At 41.3% G+C, this 25,515-nt stretch overlaps 1 protein-coding gene across 1 annotated transcript in view; it reads right to left on the reverse strand.

Moving 5' to 3' along the window:
* The window catches only part of AK5 (adenylate kinase 5), a 91,200-nt gene that overhangs the window by 32,659 nt on the left and 33,026 nt on the right, over window positions 1–25,515 (reverse strand). Inside the window, exon 7 of the mRNA XM_083621018.1 lies at window positions 7,867–7,957. Coding sequence (XP_083477144.1) covers window positions 7,867–7,957 — 91 coding nt within the window. The remainder of the gene's footprint in view (window positions 1–7,866; window positions 7,958–25,515) is intronic.

The following is a 25,515-nucleotide window of genomic DNA, read 5'->3' on the forward strand; positions in this document are numbered from 1 at the left end:
GTCAGGAAGGAGATTCTGGTCAATTTAGACAGTGAACATGTTTTCGGTGTCGTTAGGTATCTCTCTCAGACTATGTGGTTTTCTTTAAATCAGTTCCTTAAAAGGGCATAAAAGGAGACCATTTCAGATAGGATAACACTAAGATTTGTGCTGAAAATTAGAATCATTTTTTCTTGTTCCTGCTGTGTGGAACCTTCTAGCCTCCTTTATCCAGCCAACCAGCTCTCATGCTTTGCTGCATGTCCTGCTTGGAGCTCTAACACTCCTTCATAAACCTCGTTCTGCATTCTCCTGCTTTCTCAGCTGCAGAACGTTTGTCACCAAGGATACGTCTTCATGAACAGATGCTTCGGTCGATCAACTCCTTACCATGCTTTAATGTTGCTTCTCTTGTTATTATCAGACGAGTTCAAATGTGAAAGGGGGAAGAATGTGGAAAGTACCCCTGCTCCTCAACGTTTTGCTCCTGGAAGGACCTGCTTTGCAGCGAGGCCAAGATATGTCGCTGCCTGAAAAAGGGACCAAATGGATCCACCTCCCCTGCTAGGGCTAACACTTCTAAGACATCTTGCAGCACCATTCAGACACTAATGTCTGCTGTCATCTGTCACCCTCATCACCCTTTACTATCTAAAACAGATCGCTTTACCATAACTGTATCACTTCACCTTAACTTAAGGTTACCAGATTTTTTTCAAAGAATCCGGGGACACTTTTTTAAAAAGAGAGAGAGAGAGAAAAGTTATTTAAAAAAAGTTACTTAAAAAAGAAGTGATCTCTTCTGTGGTCTCCTCTGTTGCGCAGCCTTCCCCTGGGCCTCAGCCTGCTCTCTTGGAGCACTACCCAGTGGCGGAGCAGGCAGGGGTGGGGGGGCAGCCGTGATGGCACCCTGCCAGGATCGCGCTGCCAGGGGCGGTGTGCTCCCCCGGCACTCCTCTTCCTCTGCCAGTGGCGCTAGCCGCCATGGAGTAGGCTCGGGTTCGGCCTTGGCTCGGCCACGTGTCTTTGCCCTCCCAGTGCTCTCCTACTGCTCCTCCTCAGCAGTGGCAGTGGTGCAGCAAGGTTGGGGCTCCCCTTTTTCTCCTTCCTCTGTCTCTCTCTTCCTTCTCCTTCTCCTCTCCAACTTCTCCCTGCGTTGGCTCCGGTGTTTTCCTGGCCCCGGAGCACTGCTGGGCAGTCAGTCGGGTGGCCAGGCGCTCTCGCTCCTGGCTCAATTTGGGTCGCGGCGGGGTGGGGGACAGCGGTTCCCCCAGTTGATGCTCCGGGCATCCCTGGTTCCCCCTCAGCAGTGGCAGCAGCAGTCTCAGCAGCCCGGAGCCAGCCTGGTAGCACATTTGGCTCTGGATGGCTTCAGGAGCTGCTTGCTGCCATTTTGCCATTTTGCCTCGCCGGAAGTCCCGGTATGTCTTGTGCCATTGTGTTGATATCAAGCCATATTTCAGAGGAATTTGGCACTCTCCCGGTGCCTGGCTTGAATCCTTGTGACCTCCTGTCTGCGACTCCCGGCAAGATCAAGGGAGGTCTCCAATCGGCGATTCTTCCCAACGTGAAAGAAGAACACACCATTCCTCCCCCTCCTCTCCCAGGGAGGGGAAAGAGACAGACAGAAATATATCTACATGTCTTTATTTCTGTCGTTCCAGCAGTACAGAGAAAACTTGTCTGTACCCTCTGATATCAGCAGCCAGAGAGAGAATAACTCCACCCATGTACTTCCAGTACAGGGTCATGTGCCACTCTGAGCTAACATCCGGTGCTCAGAGCACATAATAGACTGTCCCTGGTTCCCACGGTACAGTCGCATAACATCAACATCCTGTTTGGCTTTCCAGCCATCTGGAGCACTCAGCAGCATTGCTCCTTTTTCGTAACAACCTCCCCCAAAAGAATCAATGCATGTTGCGGCAAGCAAAGCGTGATCCAGAGAAGAAAACAAACAGTTGTTATACACATAACACTCCCCTGTTGTTTCAGTTCCACCCTTGGAACTACCCGCCACTGGTTTCCCCAGTGTACCTCTCTGGTTGTCTGGCTTCCAAGGAATGAGTGCATCTGCATTACCTTGGCTAGCAACTCTCTGTTGTGTCTTTGTCTCTGACTTAGACACAGCTCCAACCTGTCCTCGGTTGTGTACAACAGCAACACATGCAACAGCTAAATTAGCATACTCTTCTGAGTACCTTTTGGGTGGTTCACCCTTTGTGACTCGCTCAGACCTGCGTATGAGGTGCTGATCCTCTCTGCTCACTGGTTCTGTCTCAGGACTCTTAGCAGAACCAGTTCCAATAGTAAACAGTGGTTCATCCTTCACCTGTGAAGGTCTATCCATTGTGTGAGATTTCCTCTCAATGACTGTGACAACAGAGCTCTCTGAGCTATCACTGTCACTCTCAGTACCACTGTACTCTGTGAAATCATCATCATCATCTGAATCGTCCTCTGTGGGAAATGTGTGTGCTATCACTCTCTCCTTTTCAGGAGCACTCTCTAGAGATTTTGTGAGAATCACCTGACCAGATTCAGACAAAATTACTCTGTAGAGACCCTTTTCATATCCCACAAAAATGCCTCTGGCATTCTTTACTCCACCTGGAGCTTCTGTCCTCACATGAGACCCAAAAACCTTGAAATGGGCAACAGAAGGTTTTCTCTGGAACAGTTTCTCAAAAGGAGAACTTCCCAACTCTTTTGAAACCTTTCTCACCCACGCATGACAAAACGACATGAGTGACTCCGCCCAGAACTCATGTGGCAGATGTGAACTAAGCAATTGCGCATTCATCCCCTTTTGCAATTCTCTGTTCACCCGTACACAGACACCCCTGTTCCACGCTTCCGCTGAAACAGCAACCTTGTGTCTTATCCCATTCTTCTGCAGGAACCTCTGGAAATCCTGTAAAAGAAAAATCTGCTTCTCATCTGTCAAAAGACAATCAATGTTAGCATCATGCATGCTCTTAACCTTGTCACAAAACTCCTGAAACCTCTCCAAGGCTTCCTGTGGCCTTTTTAACACATAAACCCAGACAAAGTTAGAGAAATGATCCACACACACAAGATAAAATCTTGCATTGCCTCTAGATGGTTCTAGAGGACCAATCACATCAGCATACACCCGCTGAAATGCTCTGTTGACCCTGGCCACCTTCTTGGCGCTTGTTTTGGTCACACCTGCAAGAGAAATCATGTTAGATTCAGAATTACATTCCATGTAATCACTTTGGTCAAAGTCCAACAAATATAGTCCACCTTTCTGTCTGGCAGAAAGATATAACTCTCCATCTTTGAAGATCTCGCAGCTCTTATCATCATAGGACAGTTTCAGTCCTTTCTTTGCAATCTGCGAAACACTCAGCAGATTGAACTTCAATTCAGGAACCAAGTAAACATTGTGTATAGTCAGGTTCAGACTCTTAAGATACACAGTTCCAACCCCGGTCGCTTCCAGCTTCTGACCGTTGGCTTGTTCCACAGCGAAGCTTTGCTTCTTAAACGTCGAAAAGAGTCCTCTGTGCGGGGACATATGAAAATTACAGCCCGTATCGATCACAAAAGAGTTTCCAACATCTGGCGTGGTTCCTTTCGCCATCAGGGCCTTTGCAGGTTTCACCGAAGACTTGGTATGACCTTTGCCTGCTGCCTCAGGCTTTGCTGAGCGGCCCTTCGCTCCTTTCGGCTGGCGTGGCTTCTTGCAGTTCCGCTGAAGATGCCCAGCCTGTCCGCAATTGTAGCATCGGACAACGTTCAAAGCTACAGCATTCTCTCCAGTAGCAACATCAGTGGGGGAATTAGAACTCCGTTCTTCCCTCCCCCTGTCCTTGGCATCCATTTTGAATCCAAGTCTCAGCTCTCCACTTCTCGAGCTAGTTAAAATCCCAAAAGCTCCTTTTGAGCTGTCTTTCTGCCTCTCTCTCAGGCAGGCAATCTCCAAGCTGTCTCACAGTCAAAACAACTTTCGCTTTGCCGGCTCTGACTGAGCCAGCCCCAGGTGTCAGTAACTTTCTAAGCCGACTGACCTTCGTTGCTTAGCAACTGTGCATACTTCTTCGTTATCTCACCGCAAATATGCCTGGTATGCAAGGCTAGGCTCTCAGAGCTGTTTTTCCAAACGCAGCTCTCTCGTGAACCAGAGAATAAATCAATCTGCATTCACACTTTTAGCCCGATATTCAGCATACCTTTTTGGGGCTCCGTTGCTTTGAAAACACCCCCTCTTGGTGTCCTTCCGTCTGTTCAGCTTCTGGCTGCAATGCAGACGTTATCTTCTTTCCTTGGTGCAGAGGATGGCACACGATCCATCAACCTCTCACCTCTCATGCTGATTCCCATGGATCAGATAACCAGCAGCGCATGCTACCATATGTTGATATCAAGCCATATTTCAGAGGAATTTGGCACTCTCCCGGTGCCTGGCTTGAATCCTTGTGACCTCCTGTCTGCGACTCCCGGCAAGATCAAGGGAGGTCTCCAATCGGCGATTCTTCCCAACGTGAAAGAAGAACACACCATTCCTCCCCCTCCTCTCCCAGGGAGGGGAAAGAGACAGACAGAAATATATCTACATGTCTTTATTTCTGTCGTTCCAGCAGTACAGAGAAAACATGTCTGTACCCTCTGATATCAGCAGCCAGAGAGAGAATAACTCCACCCATGTACTTCCAGTACAGGGTCATGTGCCACTCTGAGCTAACATCCGGTGCTCAGAGCACATAATAGACTGTCCCTGGTTCCCACGGTACAGTCGCATAACATCAACATCCTGTTTGGCTTTCCAGCCATCTGGAGCACTCAGCAGCATTGCTCCTTTTTCGTAACACCAATCACGCAACATTCATTCCCTACTAATAATCTACAACACTTAAAATATAAATTAAATGAAATCCGGGGACAGATTTGCAAATCCGGGGACTGTCCCCGGGAAACAGGGACGTCTGGTAACAATACCTTAACTGCACGATCTGCTTCCCAAACTGTCTTTATCTACCATGGATAGTAAAGGTGGATTCCAGTCCACAAACCAAAACAGAAACCAATCCTCAAATATACTGACACACTCACTGGGCCTATCTCCTTCAGCTATGCCTGCTGAAATTCCCTCTCCTACACAACAATAAATGTGCAACAGTCCTGTCCTCTTTTTCACATAGTCAATCTGTTTCTATGTAGTGGCAAGGATTCGTCTTCCAGGCTGATATCCAGCTGCTACAACCTCTGACTCTGCTCCCCTTCAAATGCAGTGGCAACAAACGGAGTTATAATGTGGCAGGTGTACCTTAAGGAGCCTCTCAATAGTCTACAATCCTCTCCTTAGGCTGCTGCTCTGAGAAAATGGTATCAACAGCTCCTGGTTTCTAATATATAATTACTCTCCACCTAGACAGCTTAACTTTTTCCCGGCTACTAATATTTTGTTGCAAATATTCTCCAGGTTGTTTTGAACCTCCCCCCTCCTGTCCCTAGTACTTTGGAGTCCCAAGCCAGAAGCCCACCAGGGAGGTGGAGTTGCAGTGGGGGAAATGGGCAGGGATAGGAAAAAGTAACCATACCACCTTTATGGTAATCCTTTGCTGTAAGTGCTTATTCTCCTTTTATTAATGTTGGACACCATATGTCTGGGAACTCATGATCACTAACATGTGTATTTCTGCCTGACACAAAGCCAGTTTATTTTGCCCTACACAGTTAGCACTACTTTTGTTTGTAACTTATACTCTGCTTTTGATGGCAATTCTTTAAGAAATGTTTTCAATTATATCTTATCTGTTCATTTTTTGATTTGAAAAACGACTGTAAATAACCTCCAAGAGAGATACTGCTCATCTATATGCCCTTTTTGTTTATGGACAAATATATAATGAGAAACATATAAACAGCTTTAAAGTTTAAAGTCTTGTGTTGACACACAGAATGCTAGAAAAGTGGTTTGAAATTATGAAGACAGCAAGAGCTGTCTTGTTAAGACAACAATTTATTATAGATTGATTGGCATCAGAATGATAAAAGTGTTTCATTCTTATCCTCAGGTATTTCTAATTCATTTAAAAAAAAAATTAAACTGCAGAATTTCATGACAAGTTGTTGCCCTTAGCAACAGCCTTATTATATGTTAGGAAGCCACAATGAATAAGAATATATTGTCGTCTTTGAAGACTGCAAGTAGTTTTTTCCTTTAAAAAACCATTTCTTCCTACCAATTACAGTATTGGAATTTAACATGCGAAGGCTTGGATATGCAACAAAAACATTCTGTTGAAAGTCTGCAGGTTGGAATAGATACACTGCAGGAAGAAATTATATTAGTAGTGGAGGTAACTGAGTTAAAATATTGCTTTATTAAAATCTTTGATGTAAGCAAAGGGCTCTTTGGCTCTTAATTCTTTTGTTCAGCTTTTTATAGGTTTCCCTCACCTTAATAGGAAAGGAAGAATGATAATTAAGGATTTCTCTTTAAAATCTTATATCTGTTTGACAGAAGAAATAGTTTGAATAAAATAGAGGTAGAGGTTAAAATGATAGTTTGACTAATTTTGACAAATGGGATCCTCTTCAAGGAGGGTCCTGCTTGCGCACAGGACCTTGGGGCCCCCACAGCATTCGGAGGCTGGGCATAGCCCGGTTGTTTCTGGGGCAGTCCCACGATTGTGCCAGTTGCAACAGCCAATCAGATTGATTTGCGGGTTGGGGGAGGAGGAGGATTTATAAACGGCAGTGCAACGCGTCGGAGCCACTTGCTTCACGCTGCCAAACACCCGCCCTCTTGGGTTTTCTGTGCTTTGGCCTTGCTTGGGATTTCGGTTGGTCACCTGTTTTGTGGCAGGGGCCCGGTAGAAATTTTGTCCACGTGGCAGATTGGCACTGGCCGTTTGGTTTTCGCCTACCTCCCAGCAATCGTTGGGCGGTTGGGAGGTCAGGCATTGACTTAGTTGTGGATGGGGGAGGGGAGGTGCGGCCATCACCTGCCCCTCCATGAAAAGGGTATTCCGTTAAAGGAATCTGGGGGTCCTGGATCTCGTCTGAAGTCCGCTTGAAGGGCTAGGGCCATGCCAGGACCACAGGAACCCCGGGGTGAGCTACAGTCAATTTGCATCGATGTAGCTCCCTCGTTTGGTTTACCCTTCCAGACCTCCTGTGGGGTGGGCAGGAGTCAGTTATAGTTTATCAATGCCTAAGCCAATACTGCTCACATTGCTTAATCAATGTGGCCTAAATTTTGCCCATCAACCTTAAACTAAAATATGAGTCTGTGTGAATTTATTTCTGAAGGGTTACCTGAAGTCCTTGAAGCGCAAGACCTGCTTAGTATTTTTTTTTTTTTTTGCTTTTCCCAGGTTTACAAAACTGTAAACAAATCACACAGTGCACATGCACACACATACAACATTATAGTATGCTAATAAATACCAGTGGGTTTTTGTGTTTTTAGTATGAGAAAGGCCTGCTACCAGGAAAAAATACTGTGGGCTGCTTTTCACACTGCTAAATCTTACACACAAATCATGTTCAGGAGAGAAATGGGTCAATTCATCTCTATACACTGTAATGTGTGATGATCACTTAACACATTATGATCCAAATGTGGTTTTAAAAATCCTTTATGGTAGCACTTTTCAAGTATGAATTTGGGAATATGTGAACCATCCCTGTCTCATACATTATATATTGTATATCAACAGAACATTAATAGTGCTCAGAAAATGTCATATATTAGTGCATACATAATAGAGATGGAACCCCCTAAAAATGACATTTAACTTTTTTATTAATATACTTTTTTCTGAAGCATTAATATATTTTGATCTTGAAAATATATTACATTGTGAAATCAAGGCTGGGCCTACAGTATTTGGGGGTTAAAAATCAACTCACCTTCAACAGGTTCTTTAGGAGGAAACAGTTTGTTGTCAACTGCCATGCTTATGTCTTTGAATACTTCTTCCTCATCTCTCTCAGCATCAAACTAGTAATAAAACAGAAGGCAATCAGACATTCCAAAACAGGTTTGGTTATTTATCTGAATGTTATGGTATTATACAAAGTCTTTTAGAGCCAGGTGGAATATTCCTATAAATACCAAACGTCATTGAAGCATGGAACCACAGTAGAATCTGCATTGGCTTTCTTTATTTCCTACAACAAAACACATCAATCACACTTCTGTTTTACTGTAGTGAACCAACTGAGTAGGCTTGTGCAGAGACACCGCTACAGAAAATCATTCAGGCGCATAGTGCCCCATGATTCCAAATAGAGGGGGAAAGAACGTTGCAAGAACAAACGACAATTATCCACTGACATCAGAGGCACTGCAGCAGTTACTATCGTCGTCCTTATATTATTGCCTGCACACCTGTTTTGCTTTCTTGCATTGCTGAAGTACCAATACATAATGGTGCAATCCCATGCCAGTTTACAGTTTACAGAAGTACAATAAATGTAAGCCTTAGCCATTAAGCCCCCAACAGCCCTTGTCCTGCCTCTCTCTGAGCCATTCCTTATCTATTTAAATGATGGAGCAGGCATTGCATTCCTTTATTTTTTCAATCAGATTAAAATAATAATATAGCAAGCTATTGATATGAATAATAAATTTTTCAAATATATGTGCCCAAATAGTAATATTGTTTAAATTTGTTACCTACACTCCCAAGAAGATACTAAGGATACCGATGATTTACATTGGGATTGTGCCATTATATTCTCACGACAATGCTGTGAAATAAGTTAGACTGAAAGGTAATGATTTTATTTTGGGTTTCATGGTAGAGCGAGGATTTGAACTCAGATCTCTTTGGTCCAAGTTGAACACTCTATCCATTATACCTTAATGGTTTTGTTCAGTGGGCTCTGAAAGAAACTTATATTAAAACACCATTAAATATGTCTATTCACGCAGAAATCTTCCTATTTTGCCCATACAAAATGGGGAACATGTTGTATTTTATCCATTATAACCAGCACAAAACCCCTCTTTCATTTCCTTCCACCACAATGGGCAACATACTTTAGGAATGGCCCCGCATATACCTATTTCATCAAGTTATTTGTGCCTCCCTCTAAAAAAAATAAAAAATAAAAGTGGAAGCTCCTGTATTCTGGGGGAGGAAGGTGCGGGGACTGATGTAGATGGAAGGAGAACAGCAAAGGCTTGCGACCACCAGGTATTAACTTAAGGATTAACAGTGGTTTGTTTGTTTTAAGAAAAAATGGTGCTGGTACTCACCATGAAGCTATTACAGTAAATGCAACACTTTTCCCATTTGGGGGGGGAGGGGGGTGTTGGTACTGCAAACCCTTGAGTATACCCAGAAAAAAGCACCGATTAAAGAATGTTATTTGCCCAAAAGTAGAAGGATGAAGAGGTCCCGAAGAAAGAAGATTGAATGCAGAAACCAGTGGAGTATGCAGAAATGGCGAAACTTACCGGAAGAATAAGAAACCTTTTAGAAGGAATGGAAGTGGTTTATTGAGTATTTATAAACAAACTATAAACAGATCGAGACATTGGCAGGATTATTGTAAAAACCTGCAGTTTAAAAAATAGATATGAGATATATATGAGAGTAGACGATTAAAAGAATAAGTTGAGGCAAATTGAAGTATGCAGGAAAGGACGAAAATAAATGTAAGGAACTACAGAAAGAGCAGGGAGGGAGTCAAAACTGAAAATGTTAAAACTTGGTTAAATAATTGTTGTAATGTATATAAATGAAAACTATAAAAAAGACTAAATGCTGCTGAAATGAAGAAATTTGGGAAGGGAGATGGGGGGAGCCATACATGAATTTTTATGTGAAAAACTAAGAACTCACATTTAGTAACAAAAACAAATTCCTGGCGGAGGATGTATTCAGGAGTCCTCTTTACCTTTATTTAAGAGAATGTCTCCCCCCACTGAGTCCCTATGCAAACACTTGTCCCCCAGCTGATGGATCTGAGGGCTCTAGTAAGCAAACAAACAGATCCCACAAGCTTGAAGTTCGTCCATCCATATAATACATGAATCTTACTGAAAAAATAAACTAAGATGAAAAAATAAAATATAAACCTTTGCAACACAAATAGTCAATGTCATACTTTCAGGTAACTAGTCTCTGGAAAAGCCTCAAAAGATCACACCTTTCACATTTTTAACAGTATTCTAAGTAACTAGTGTGGACAGAAGAATCACTGTGAAAAAATCAATGAGCAATTCAGATTCAAACTGATGGGAAATTTGTTTATTCCCACTTTCTATGCAGGGAGCATAGAATGTCAAAGTAATTTTCCAAGGAATTGAACGGGAGGAAGCAGGACATAAATCCACTCCAAGTCAACCTTCTACTTATTCCCAAGCGGAATTCCGAAGCACACTTAGTTGAGAGTAAGTCTCATTCCACAAAGCAAAATTGTGGTTCGAGGACCCGACCCCGCAGTGTGGAAAGAAATACACAAGGACACGTTATATAAGGTTAATGGGCAAGGAAAGGCCACAACTTTATTGATTACAGCAGTGAAAAGGTATTGGCTTAGGCATTGGATGACTATAGGAGGTGGGTTTATTCAACAGTAGGTGGAGCCTGTTGATGCTAATCCAACTATAGGCTCACCCCCTGATGTCACCGAGGGTCGTGCCATGGCCTCCCGCCAAGCAGGCATCGGACGGAATACACGACCGCCAGATTCCTTTAACGGAATAACCCACGGTAGATAGCATAGGCGATGGCCACACCTAGCCCTTGACACAGCACAACACATGAATCCAATGCCTAACCTACCCACCAATACCACAAAAGTTGTGACGATTGCTATGAGGTAGGCGAAAAAACCAAAAAGCCTAATGCCAAATGGAAAAACTCCTACCAGGCCCCCTAGACAACCAGGGCGACCAACCTAAGGTCCACAGCAAGGCCAATGACCTAAGCCCTAACTCAAGGGAGTGGAGGGTGGGTGACTCGCGGTGAGACGACGAAGAATGAGGCTGGGGAGAGGCTGGCACTGCAGCAAAAGGCTGCTAAGCACGCCCCCTCCCAGGCACCTGGTTGGATGCCTGCCGAGGGGGCGTGGGCGCCAGCCAGGTGAGGTGGAGGCAGGGGGCTAATGCCCCCTGCTAGGGGCGGTGCTCGGCTCCCGCCCACAACCACTCCCCTCTCTTGCAGGGAGGAGAGTCCTTGCCAAAGATCAGGCTGTTGGTCTTGCGTGGCACTATGCGTGTCCTCTGCTGTGTATGCTTTCATCTGACAAAAATAATATTCCTTAGCTTCCTGTGTTTGCCTTGACCACCAACCTTGGAGCAGCTTTAATTTCCAGCTGACTCCATCTGGCAGAACCCCCATACCTGAGGTCGATCTTCATTTTGGATTAATGTTTCATTTCATGAAGAATGAATCCAAAGGGCAAGCAGCTCATTTATATTTTAGTGGGCCTCTCCTGCTTTTCCTGCTAACACTCCACTGTGCAGTTTGATGCAAACCTTAATCCCAACACTCTGAAGCCTAGCTTTGTTGAAGAGACAGACGAGTGCTCAGTCTAAAGCAATGTCTTGTGCTTTTTTTAAAAAAAAGCTTTAGTTTTAGTTGCTAGCAGCAGTACTAAGCAAAATTATTTGTTTTAACCCTCCTTTTTGCATATATTAAGGTGTTGCTAGGATATGATCATATTCTGTAACACTTCACAAATGAACAGGAACAATCTTGTGTATTTGCACTCCAATTCTCCCACCATGGAGCCATATTCTCCCACTATGGAGTCACTACTTTCCTGTTATTACAGAGAATAGCCTTCTCTGGCAGCTGCATCATAAACTCAGTCAGTGCCTGTCCTGCGTTACTTTAAAAGAAAATAGGTTAGCGGGCTTTGGCTAGAATGACTTTCAAGTACATTTCTCTTACAACAGCTTACCAAATGTTTAAATCAGGTACAGGGAGTCTGTTGCCCTCCAGATGACTTTGGACTACAAGTCCCATCATTCCTCACCATTGGCCACGCAAGCTGGGGCTGGTGGGACTCACAAGTCCCTCATTCCTGGTTGAAATTAAACCACAGCCATTGCAGCATGCGAAAGGCCACATAAACTATGGGGCCATCTCTTGTTTATCTCAACTGTTTTCAAAATGAACAATAAAACTTGGCCAAGTCACTGAGTAATAAATACATTCTGAATTTTAGAAACATTAATCCAAAAAGAGTTCCATATTTCCAGCCGAAATCTGTTAATAATTCTTTGAAAGAATTGTGTCTAACTAAGCAACATTCCCCAATATAATTGGTTTATTTTATAATGGTGGCTAAATAATGTTATTATACTTCTAATACTATTTAGCCCAGAGATTTCCAAACTGTGTGTCGCGACATGTTAGTGTGTTGGTTGCAGTGTGTAGATGTGTCATGCGAATATTCACCACGCTCCTCCCGGGGCTAGAAAGGGGTTAGTTTGCTAGTAAAACTGAATTACTGTGTCACAAAATGATGCATGTCTAAAAAGTGTATCAACAACATGAAAAGTTTGGAAAGCTCTGATTTAGCCCTTCATGGAAACACCAGGGATTGAACCAGAGACCTTCTGCCAGCAAAGCTATCATTGAGCTACAGCCCCGTCCTCTTAGCAGTTTATGGTTAACAAAAATAACTGCTTTTAAAAATGGGCCATTGCCGCCTACTCCAGAAATACCATTACAATAAATGTTTCCTGTTTTTGAAAACCTTTATGAACATTTTGAATTGGTTTAACCTTTACGATCTGATGCCTCTATTTTGATATTTTGAAAGTAACAAAATAACAGAGGAAACCTAAAATGTTCATTTTCTGGCAGCACATGCTAAGTTAGGTGGCTTGCTCACTCCCTTTCCCTCTCACAGTGCAGGCTAAAGCCTGTGCAATCAAACATGGTTCTCAAATAACTTGCCATCAAAAAAGAAGCCACAGACCTGCTTCTCATCGCTATAGTGAAACCAGGATGCCATATATGACCCTCTTTGGGCAGTCCACCTATATGAATGATATGAAGTACCATAAATACAAGTGATCACAGGCAAAAACATTCCTCTTTAACCAGGCCTTTGGCTTATTGACATCTAATGCCCTTTTAAAATGTGCTGTGGAAGGGAGGGTTATTTTTTTAAATATTTTTATTAAAGATTTTCTTTGGTTACTAAAGTACATACATCAACTCAATTTTCAGACCATAAAGTCCTTTCTATAGATCAGTCATATTTGATGGGAGACTTTAATACTGTATACAGTATAAGGTTGGGGGAGAAGAGTGGGGGGAGAGAGAAGGGGAGTAGCACACTTTCGTTCTTTCACATAGTGTATATGTGACGTTTGTGTCAGTGTCGTATAGGTAGGTTTGTCATTGAGTTGTCTTTGTCTTTGTTGTGTTATGTATTCTGTGTTTTTTATATTGTAATTCTGTGCTGTGAATTGCACTGAGATCTCCAGGTATAGGGCGGTATGCCAATTTAACAAATAATAAAATAATAAACATAATATTTGGGTTGTAACAGTACATTTACATTCTCTCTAAAAGTTAATTCACAAAATAATTGAAGGAGATCATTGGAGAGCTACTGAACTGACTCTTATTAGTTCTTCTTATATGGTAGTTTAATAATTTGCTTGATGGCATTAGATTATCATGTAACTAAGCTGCATTTGTCCTAACCCGGTAGCAACAATACTACATTTCTCCATTCCTATTAACATAGTGGTCACATAACCCAAAACAATGCTGGTGACATTTCTTATACTATCCAAATGCTCCAAAAATTCAAATTCCTCATCTATAATCACTTTATCTAGGCATGCAAAGACTTAACATTGTGTCAATGTAAACTTGCAATCTTTCATGAATCACGATTGGTAAGAGACTAAAATAATGAGCTGTGTCTCAGTTAAAGCTGTGGATCCACAGCCTGGAGGTATAGCACCTGCTTCGCATGCAGAAAGCCTCTGGCTCAATCCTTGCATCTCCAAACAGAGCTGGGAAAGAGTACTGGCTTCAAAAATAAGCAGGAGATGCCTAGGGACCACTGAATAAAACTGGTCTTCTCAGATGTCGTAGTTAACAACTGCATCCTACCACTTGTTATTTTGAAATAAGTCTCCCTAGTAAGTATCTGAAGGACCACAGCTTAGAGTCCCATGCTGTGCAGAGTTAGGCATAGCTGAGCACACCGAAATGAAACAAAATCCTCTGCATACTTACATAGAAGATCCGCAGAGCAATGGGACATACTTTCAACTAAATATGAACAGGGTTGGTCTACACTGCTTTGATTAAGTCTGTTCATTAAACCAATTTTAAAACATGTTCCCGCTTTGTACAAACCAGCAACTGGATGAGTGCTGTGTGTTCCCCCCCACCCCACCCCCCAAAATACTCTGAGAAAACTGCCATGCTCAATTGGAAGTTCTCTTGCTGTGAGGCTAATATGTGAGTAATGAGAAGGTTTGCTTTGTGCTGAGTGGGTGACTAGTTAGTATTATGTGATAAAAAATGAAGGAGGAGGGCCATGCTGTCAATCTGGCTTATGAATGCATTTTAACTGCTTTTAGAATGTAATGACAGTTGTGCTGAGCGTTTTTGACAGAAGAAATCTATTTACTCCTCTCCATTTCTCCTCCCCGAATCAGTTCTTAGACATTTAAGTTCTGTGTTGTTGTTTCTTTTTTCCAGCGTTGCCAATGATGCACTAGTCAAGTTGTTTTGCTCTGTCCCTCAGGCTGTCATCAGTAACTATAATAGAAGTGGACAGTATATACACAGGTGTCTTGGACAAGGGAATTACAGTGGTGGAGGAAAGTAGCATAGGTATTAAAACTCAGCCTAGTTTCTCTCCTTATTTTTAATCCTTTTCAAGACACCTAATAATAACTAGAGATGTAGGATGGTTTACTAAATGTACTGGAGTCACATAAGAATGCAGTAAGTCATCTTACACTGAGCCAGACCAAGGGTCTAATGGTTCAATCTGGCAGCAGATTGTGGTCTCAGACAATCCTTCTCCCTAATGCTGCTATTTGACATATTTTACTTGAAGATGGAACCTATGTACAGCAAGTCCTCTACTACTGAGCTATATAGCCCCTAAAAGGTACAGTCTGAGTGTAATCTAGTGACCTCTGGAACAGGCCCCTGGAGATTCAGCCTTTGGTTTCCCAGTTGTACCCAATATGTGAACCCAGGACCTTGAATAGAGTACTTGCAGCACAAATTAATCAGGCAAAACAGCTTATGCCCCACATACTTTACAGCACAATCTTATACATGTCTATTCAGAAGTAAGCCTCCCTGTTTAATAGGATTTACTCCAAGGTAAGTAAGTATGGTATTTCAGCTTTAAAGATTATCTCTTCCATTACTAACTTGTAGGTCAATCTACCTATTGCTGTCAGATCGCTTTCTCATGAAGGCAAATGCTTACAAGGCTACCGAAGATAGTTTGCCTGTTCAACTGAAGGTAACTACTTTGGTCATTCCAGACAGAAATAATTGGTTAGAACCTCCTTATGAAAAAAAAGTATTAATTGTAATTACTCCCTTACTCAACGATCACTGAATTTAAGATAGTGGATATAAGAATTGCATCGTGGAGAGAAAATGAGGTGTTTTTAAGGGAGGGGCCATAAATTACTCTGGAAAACTGTTACATGTGAATATATTCATTAATTGGTTGTTTCAAAGCACATTTTCTTAAACTCTCTGGGGCTAAACTAGTCATGATGTGATTGGACCATCCAATGTCTTATTCTTTACTTAGAAGTATCCATTGGGAAAGGGCAGTTTGGACTTGGGATCACAGTGCTGGGGCATGGGGGCTAATCTTGGTGCCATTTTCTCTATCAGAATCGCCCCTGCCTTCTAAACTGCTCTTAGTCATAAAGGGATGAAAAGGCAGGTAAGTCTCCGTAGTATCTGCCCTTTCCACCCCTCCCCTAGGGAGCTAACAGTAGCTTTGGATAAGTCCAAACTGACCTCCCCTGAATCTACTTTCAAGCAAAGAAAAAGACATAGGCGATCAGCTCATAGATCTCTTATGTCAGCTAAGCCTCAATTCACAAATGCAACAACCTATGTGTGTAGCTGCTGGTAACAGAAACAAGCTTCTTAATATGTGGAACTGCAATACCATGCAGTTCCATCATGAATCATAGGCACAGGTTGTAGCATATACAAACTGGCTTAGATAACTAGCACACTTCCCTTGTATGTATCCAAGCAAAATGTTCCTCTGCTAACAATTTCAAGCTTTGGTTGTTTAAGGAGGATAATGCCAAACCTTCTGCTATCAGCTGTTGTTTGTTTCTACCTGAGATTTACTGGTTACAACAGTAAAAGCTAACCTTCAAATTATATGCCTTTAGGTAAGCTATGCCAGTAAAGAAAGGCATTAAAAGATTTTTAAACCAAACTACAATTGCTTCTTAAAAATATTAACTGCAGGTTCATAACTGATGTCTAGATGGTTTACAAGAGCTCCCCAGCGTTCATTTTCATGCCCCAAAATACATTAGACCTAATTTATTTAGTTCAAACTTATATTTATGCTTCTTGAATCATATTCTCAGTTTAAACTATTTTGTTATATTGCCTTTTGGTTCATAAATACAATAAAGATAATGGGCATTTTAAAAGTTTATGGACTTTGAAAATTGGATTTGTTTCCCTATAGCAATGTTTGTATTTAACAAGATTTGGTCCAAGGGCTTATTTCTGAGACAATACAAAACAACAACAACAACAACAGTGTAAACTGAAAGCTTGGAAACTTGATATCTTGTAAGACTGCAATACACTGTCTCTCAGTTGGATCTTTCTGCTGCATTCCAATTTTGCAATGTCTCTTTTTCTCTGCTAAGAATAGCTACAATCCCTGAATTTGCCAAGATATGAGGATTGAAAAATGGGAAGCGCAACCCATCAAAAGTGGAACACATACTATGCATGCAGAAGTCACAGGTTTGATCCCTGGTATGCCCAGGTGGGACTGTGAAGGATCCCCAGTATAACCAGATGAGCCACTTCTAGTCAGTGTTGACCTGACTCAACCTAGGACAACTCCTGTGTTCCAAATCTTTACTTCACCAGCTGATTCTCACCTACAAATGCCTCCCAACCATTTATCCCACAGCAGGACTCACTTCTGCCTTTGAAAGACAGCTTGGAGGCGAGTATTAAAAACTGCCAGGCAGGGAGAGTGTTAAGAAGCTAATAACTTCTAGCCCCACCCTGAGTTTAGGCTACAAAAGCTAAACAATTTGGTGAGGGGGGGGGATGCAAATTTCTAACCCAACTACAATATACATTACTTCATCATTATTTACATTAATTATTCAGTTCATGTTGAATAATTTTTATTGCCAAAAACTATCTGGACAATTGGCTGGTTATTTTTGTCTAACCGAAAGTACATACTAAATGTAATTTTTTTAAAAATCAAAAGTACAATCAAGCCAATAGGTATGCAATGTAAAGTCCCACTGACTTAAGTGGGAAAGTAAAGCAGGCTGTAAATGTTAAATATACTCCCATTGTATCTATGGAAATTCAGAGTGCTTAACTTTGGCTGGATCATGCATATTGCCTTTTTATCATATGGTACAAAGGGAAAGGAAGTGTGGGAAGGGCTTCAGATGTCTTAAGTAACACTGTTAAGTGTTTAAAAAGTGGAGTAATGTGATTGGATTACGTTACTACATTCTTTATAATTGTTATTGTGGAGTTGGAAAACTGCATAATTTCTCAGTGGCTTGAGAGCGTTGAACTCTAGAAATCAAAGGCAATATAACACAGCATGTCTCACTGGAACTAAGAGGAAAGGAAGCTTTTTGAGAACTAATGTATAAAGCGCTTGCAAAATACACAGTTTAAAGCAGAGCCTCTTGGGTGTGTTTAATTTTCTATTGCCTCTGCTGTATCATATATACTTACTAAGCTCTTTCCTCCTAAAGCAAGCTCTTTGATAGCCGTAAGTGAAGCAAGTGAGGCAAATATTAGCACTGAGACAGTGAGGGGGAAATATGCAGTGCTTTGTAATTTCAGCTAAATTTCCTTCATTTTATATATATATGGATTCTGCACATTTAATAGGCAAGCTAAACATAAAAGTAAACATAAAGTGTTGCACCGGGCCACTTAATGAAGTTATAGATATTGCATAGCCATTCGGAGTATTTATGGAATATTGTTTTCATATTGACTGAACAAAACAATTGCGGTTATGATTACATTTGGTTTCTCACCTGCTCTACCACAAGAGGCCAGGAATTACACAGCTATCCAAAGAGTCTGTGCTTTGATCAAGGCAACAGAAAAGAGATGGTCGCAGGCATGTCCAGCTCCCAAGAGACTGTGATCTACTCCCAGTATTAAAAAACTGGCAGTGATCTACCCATTGTCATTGGAGGGAGGAGGAGCGGACGTGGGGTGGGTGGATTGCCCAGGGTTGTTGAGCTTTTTTTAGGAGGGAGGTGCCCAGAGTTGTTGGGCTTGGGGGGGGTGGAGGATTGAACAGAGTTCTTTTAGCTTTTACCCCGTAACTTTTTGTACACAATAAGGATCCTGCGATCTACCAGGATCAGGATTAGTGAAAACATCAGTAGGCAATTCTTCTGTAAAGTGGAGGGGCAGAGAAAACTGATATTGTGGAGCTTCTGAAAAGAGGTTTGTGTCCCTTCCAGACATATAAATTGTAGCACTATTGTTGCTGTCTTTTAAAAAAAATTCCATGCGTTTCCACATGACCTTGTTATTATTCCATCGCTATTCTGGAATATTGCAGTCATCAAACCATCTTTTCTTCTATAGCCAATTTTTTTTTTGTCAAAGATCTAAAATAGTTCTGCAATATTTTTATTGTGTTGAAGCTGTTTTATGCAATTTCCTACATTTTGTGTGGCCTTTGGAGTGTGTGGTTTGAGCAACTTCCATTTCACACTTTCCCGCTTTCATCAACCTCTTCTGACAAGTTATGCATATCTCAGACTAAAGCAGTTAACTCAAGAAATTCTTGCCATCTAACACCACCCCCAAACATAATTCTGGAATAACAGGTGTTAAATACCCCAGCATCACAAACACACAAAATCCCTTTTTAAGGACTATCACTGCTCATAACTCTGACCACTTACTAGTTCGTGTGGACAGGAAACAAGGCAATCACATACCATGAAACAGTGACATACAAATTTAACTCCCAAAAACACTGAAACAAATAGCTACGGCACTGTAAATGGTTTGTGTGCAAGGGCTCTTGGTTTAGTGTAAATTTATATTGTAAATTATCACAAATATAATTGCTCCTTTTTCTTGTTGTGAAGTACCTACATAAGCCCTGAACCAAAAAGTGACTTGGTCAAAAGGGAACAGTCCTCAAATATATTCCAAGACATCTAAAGAAGGGAAATTCTGAGCCATCTGGAATTGGAGGCACAGCGTATCATAAGGGCACATAAACTGCCACGAACAGGGAATTATGAAGTCATTGAAGATGGTGGACAGAAATGCTTGGCAGCAGGCATATAAAAGAGGGAAGGGGAAAAATCACAAAGAGAAACCACCTTGTAAAACTGCTGTCTCGTACATGCTGAATACATTATGATTTTTACAGTATCTGGCAAGAATGACCATATTGTGGACAATGTAGGAAGAGAGTAATGACTGAAAACAAGGCAATCATTGTTCTTTAGCAAAACGAGTGTTTTTGTCACTGAAAAGTGGTTATAGAAAAGCACAGTAGAAAGATTAAAATGAAATGGGAAAGAGATTAGGTAGTTACCAGTCTAGTGGTTTACAGGAAAAATGTTAACAACTCCAGTGGAACAACACTAAATGTTGCATCAGACTAAAGAGAGAGTGTTCTTTCCGAGTTATTAAAATGCAATCTCAGGACAGAGAGTGAAAGTTGTGGCACTGACATCTGAAGGCAGCCCTGTATCAGGAAGCTTTTATTTTTTGTGTTTTGTTGTGTTCTTTGATATTCTGTTGTAAGCCAACCAGAGTGGCTAGGACAACCCTGTCAGACGGGCGGGGTACAAGTAATAAATTATTATTACTTCTATTATTACTACTACTACTACTAAAACTATTATCAGTTTAAGGACACATTACAGCCAGGCAAAAGCACTCAAGCAGAATGGCTGGGAAAGAGAGGGTGGGTACACACTGTATATTCCCATGGTTTGGTCTGAAGGGTATAGTTTGAAAGCACATGAGGCCACCACATTGCCGATGCTAAACAGGCATGGCTCTGGTTGGTGTTTGGACGGCTGACTGCCTTGGATTCTAGGAAGAAAGGTGGGATATAAATATAATAAAATAAATGTAAGGATATAGGTGAGAGTCCTGAAGTCCAGACAGAGAGGCCTGGCAGACTCTCTACCTCCATGGTTTCCTAGTCCTGTTTTAGACTGCTAGAATTTACATGTCATATATTTAATGCATATGAATTACCACAGAAAATCATGGGAACCATGGTTTACCCCTCACAAAGCACAATGCCCTGTACCCTTAACTAATTACAGTTCCCAAGATTCTTTGAGGTAAGTGATGTGCTTTAAATGTGCTATAAATGTATGGTGTGTACACAGTCGAATTTGTGTTGCCACTACAGGATGTGAAACCATTTCGCAATCTAGAAATCCATATCTGTTTTCTTATAGTTAATAAGCCCCAGTGCTTATTTTCACCATTTGATGACACACTTAACTTAGGTATACAATCGCATAGATAAACTTTGGTTTGAACTGTCCACTTACCGTACATAGGGATCTCATCAGCCTTTTTTGTGATTATAGTGGCTTGGAAAAGGGCACTAATGATAGCAAAAGTAATTCTAGTTGTTATGACGTAGGTGGATGGTTTACACTATTCTCGGTATAGGTGTATATACCGAGAATAGTCCGTCTCCATCAAATAGTGAATTTAAGCATTGCATGCTCAAGACCTTAACTGATTAGTTTAATAGAATATGGCAATGAAAATATCATTCGTATTTATTAACCTTAGAAATGCAAGACTGTATGTAGTTTCTGACTTTTAATTATGAGAAGCCTTGCTGGGTTCAACAAAGACAGCAAAACTGAAGTTGTACAGGGAGTAAATTAGCAAAGCCTGCAGGAAATTAAAACCTGTATGACAAGCTGACAGCCTAACAAGCAATTTAAATAACTGGATGAACACAGAGATGGAAACAGCATTTCAAAAGTATTAAGGAAAGAACCTGAATGTGTTTAAGTATTAATGGGAATACATCTCATTCCCTAAATGAATCTACATCATTCCATAAATGAATCTACATCAAGAACAGAAGATGTGGCTCAACTGCTTTCAATACTCTAGACAGTTCTCTGAATTGCCATTCTTTCTGTTTAAAAACAGCCATTACCGTTGATGGCAAATTTCATGTTTTGTAGAGTATTTTCATACATAGCACATGCTTTCAACACCTCTGGTGTTCCACGTGAGCATTCACTAGCACTTTGTAAATAGCTAGAAGCTAACGTTTTGCCACTTGAGAGTTATTTCATAGCTCCCGAGTTGCAGGTCACCTCACCGCAGACCTGAGTCAGGAATTGAAATAGCCATTCTCCTCCTCCCCTTTCTGGATATCCAACGCTTATAAATCGCTTTTTCTTTACCAATCTAGCTGAGTCCAGAGATAATTAGTGTTTTATGCTAATTAGTAAAGAAAGCTTCAAAAGCTTCTATTCTTGCTTGCAACAACTGAATTTCTAAATACGCACGGCAAACAGAAGGAAGAACCAATTTTCAATTTGTCCTTAGTGATAGACCTCCTTTGTTTTGCCGACAGAGAAATCCTATAATTGTATTATGCCGGAGTGGGGAGGGGAGATACACTACATAAGAATGCAAGAAAACCCTGCTGGATCAGGCCAATGGTCTATTTAGTCCAGCATCCTGTTCTCACCACAGCATACAAAGGGAAGAAAGGAGAGGCTACCGAACACACAGAGCTGCTTAGACAGGATGCCGGCAGATAGCTCCCCTTGGGACAAGGGCTCAAGAGGAACCCAAGCAGGAAAAAACTATTGAAAAGTAGCGAAGGGGGAGGGGAGTTACTTCGTACAGATAAAGCTTAGCTTTGCCTTTATTTTTTACTTTATATCAACAATTTAAATAATAATTTATATTTGCTTAATTAAAATTATATATGCCTAATTATATTTGTCTCTGAACAGTGTACAGTAAACTTGATGCAATAAAATTCAGTTAAACTATAAAATCAGAATTCAGTTAAAATATTTGCTGGATAAAAGTCTTCATTTGGTGTCAGAATTCAACAGGGAGGGGGCCTGTCTGACCTGTTCCACAAAATTGGGCCCACAGTATTGAACACGTGGCTTCTAGCTGACATGAGCTGTGCATCTGAGCCATGGGTGACTCCCTAAAGCCTCCATGATCAGGAAGGGATATAATGGATAAGGCAGTCCTTTAAGTATCCTAGACCCAAGTTGTTAAAGGATTAATACACAAACCATGAGCCTGGCCCAGTAGTATATGCACAGCCAGTATAAGCTTGAGTTATGTTGAATTTAAGGAATGCTCAATATAATGTTATAAGTGATAAAAAGTAAAATCTTTGTAACTATCAGAATAAGAATAGAAAGATAAGGAAAGAGTTATTTTCCTCCCTGTTTAATAGCAATGGTAAATAAAGAACCCAAAAGAACAGAAGCAATCATATGTGCAGGATTTAAAGATCTCACAGTTTGATCAGAAAATGAATTTCTGCACCTCACCGAAGGGCACAAATAATGAAAGCAATGAAAGAGAACTCTGAATAAATTTTGCTTGTATTGTCTTCCAAGGAATTGTATTTAAACTCATACTTTAACTACAAAAGAACCAAACTGGTTTCACTCATGGCAATGACAGGCCTGCTTTGGATTAGAATAGATTCTGTTGACCTGCAGAAATGATCTCCCGAACAGCCAAAATATTTTGCAGTTGCTCCAGACTTTTGCAGCAGAATTGCCCATATCCATCTCCTACACGATAACGAAGTCAGCTCTGCATCCTATGCAATTTTTAGTAATTTAATAGGAACCGAGGTTCTATCAGTAGCAACTGGCACAGATCTGTAGGCGACTGGGGGCAGTGGCAACAACAGGGGTGCATGGACAAAGCAGCAGAGCCAATCTGGAGTGCTCCCTCTGGTGCCTTTGTATGGTCAGAGTACAAAACTTCACTTAAGAAAATGGCATACTAGACCTTCAGATTAAGGGAAGATGAGTAATAAACTGAACGGGCAGTAAAAAGTTAAAAACTTTTAATGAAAAAAGGAGACCTGTGTTGAACCCTGTAAAGTTCATAGGAAAGGTCCAGTACCTGTAGAGAACAAGACAAAACAGGACTGCAAAGTTACAGCACTAGCAGATGGGAGAAATAGGGGAGGCATTAATAAAAGAGGACGATCAAATCAATCCTTGGCTTCAGTGTTTGTATAAAGGCTCAAGAAAAGTTTGCAAGCTGAGACAAATTTCCCAGAGGACAAAAGAAATCTCAGTATGAAAGCAGAAACCTAGGAAGAGGTAGTGGATGAATTAGCATTTCAGAAGACTGTCATATAGCCATGGACTTATAAAGCTGCCATACGGGCCACTGATCCATCTAGCTCAATACTGTCTATTTTGACAGGTGGTAAATCTTCAAGGTCTCGTGCAAGTATCAGCACAGCAATACCAACAGACTGTAGGACTGATAAAATACATCTCAGCTGAGCTAAAGGAAAGAGCACGGAAAAGCACTGGGAATATCCAAAAATAATTGCCTACATTAGACTCAAGTTATGCACTGGTGTCATCAGAGGTGAACAAGATGCTGTCATAGCATCAGCTGATCCTGTAAGTCCAGAGGTAACCAACGTGGTGCCCTCCAGGATGGCTACTCCTGCTGTAAAAATGAGAAGGGCTTTCCTTTGGTGTCATGAAAGCCAAAGGACTCTGAGCTTAATGTTGTGCATCCTAACCCTGTACAAACAGTTGAAAAGTCTACTTTTCTGGCTGTGGCAGAAGTGTTCTGAAATATGAGCCTGAACAGGACTAGGGAATGCTATCATTGGAACTTTCCAGCAACCCAAGACCACATTATTTCCCACCCTTTTCTAAGCCCAACGACACAGCATGTAGCACCTGAGTTTTCATATGAAGTCTTCTTGGTGGAAACATTTCAGCCTTTCTTATGATTTATGGAAATGAATGTGTGTTGCTTCTTACATATGTCAATAAAAGCCAGCTCTATCCTACCAGCCATGAAGGCTGGCCTGCCCAACATGTGATGCCCTGAGACAAACGCAACCCATCACTAGTCATGATGGTGCCCTGTTCTGAGATAGGGCAAAACAAAGCAAGACAAGCAGACAGTACATGGTTGCATTTCACTTGGTAACTCACAATCTCCACTGGCCTCTTTGAAAGTGTCAAACTTTCAGCATTCACTTGAGTCACTTTCTCTTCATCTGTTTTCTGTCACACATTTCATTTATTTTTACATGCACTTTTTAGTTTTTAAAAACCCCTTAAAGAATTTTATAGCTTCCTTTATTCTAACAGTAAAGGTATATTTATTTATTGTTGCTTTTTTAAAAAATAAATAGCATTCAGAGGGATCACAAATCAGAGCTAAAACCTGTTTAGTTTAAATGCTGAATCCCAAATGAGAAAAAAACCTCTGAAATTTAACTAAAGGAAAGGAATTGGGCTAGATTTATCTGTAAAAGTTGAAGCAAGACTTCATGAGAAAAATAGGTTTTTGTGACGTTACAAAGAAATCATAAAGTACATTTCTGTTCAATAGCATTAAAGGAATTACTAAAAGACCTAATGCTCTCATCCTCCCAAAAGAGCTCACAAAGAAATACTGGGGGGGGGGGGATGAGAGTCCTTGGGGAAATCTAATGCCATCTCCGTGGCTTTTACTTGGCAGACTGAAATGTGTAACTGCTGGAAATATAGTCTTAGAAGTAATGCCTACCAAATGTATCTTGAAATTTAATGGTATTATTTGGGTTTTGCAAGTATAATTCTAGGAAGGAAAAATTGCTGTGGAAAAAAGGAGTAAAGTATGTTTATTTAATTTTTTTTTATAGAGAGGCAGTCTTACCTTACAGCTTGTCATGGAAATACATAGCATGAACACTTTATGTAGTATGGTAGTCTCTCAAAATGTTTTGATCTACAATTCCCATCAGTCCCAGACAGCGTGGCTATGGCTGGGCCTGACTGGGAGATAGATGATATAGATCAGGCATAGGCAAACTCGGCCCTCCAGATGTTTTGGGACTACAATTCCCATCATCCTTGACCGCTGGTTCTGTTAGCTAGGGATCATGGGACTTGTAGTCCCAAAACATCTGGGGGGCCGAGTTTGCCTACGCCTGATATAGATAGATGATAGAAGATAGATAGATAGATAGGTAGATAGATAGATAGATATAGACAGACAGACAGACAGATATAGGTAAAGGTAAAGGGACCCCTGACCATTAGGTTCAGTCGTGGCCAACTCTGGGGTTGCG

The sequence above is a fragment of the Podarcis filfolensis genome, assembly GCF_964270895.1.
Source record: "Podarcis filfolensis genome assembly, chromosome: 6".
NCBI classification, from domain to species: domain Eukaryota; kingdom Metazoa; phylum Chordata; class Lepidosauria; order Squamata; family Lacertidae; genus Podarcis; species Podarcis filfolensis.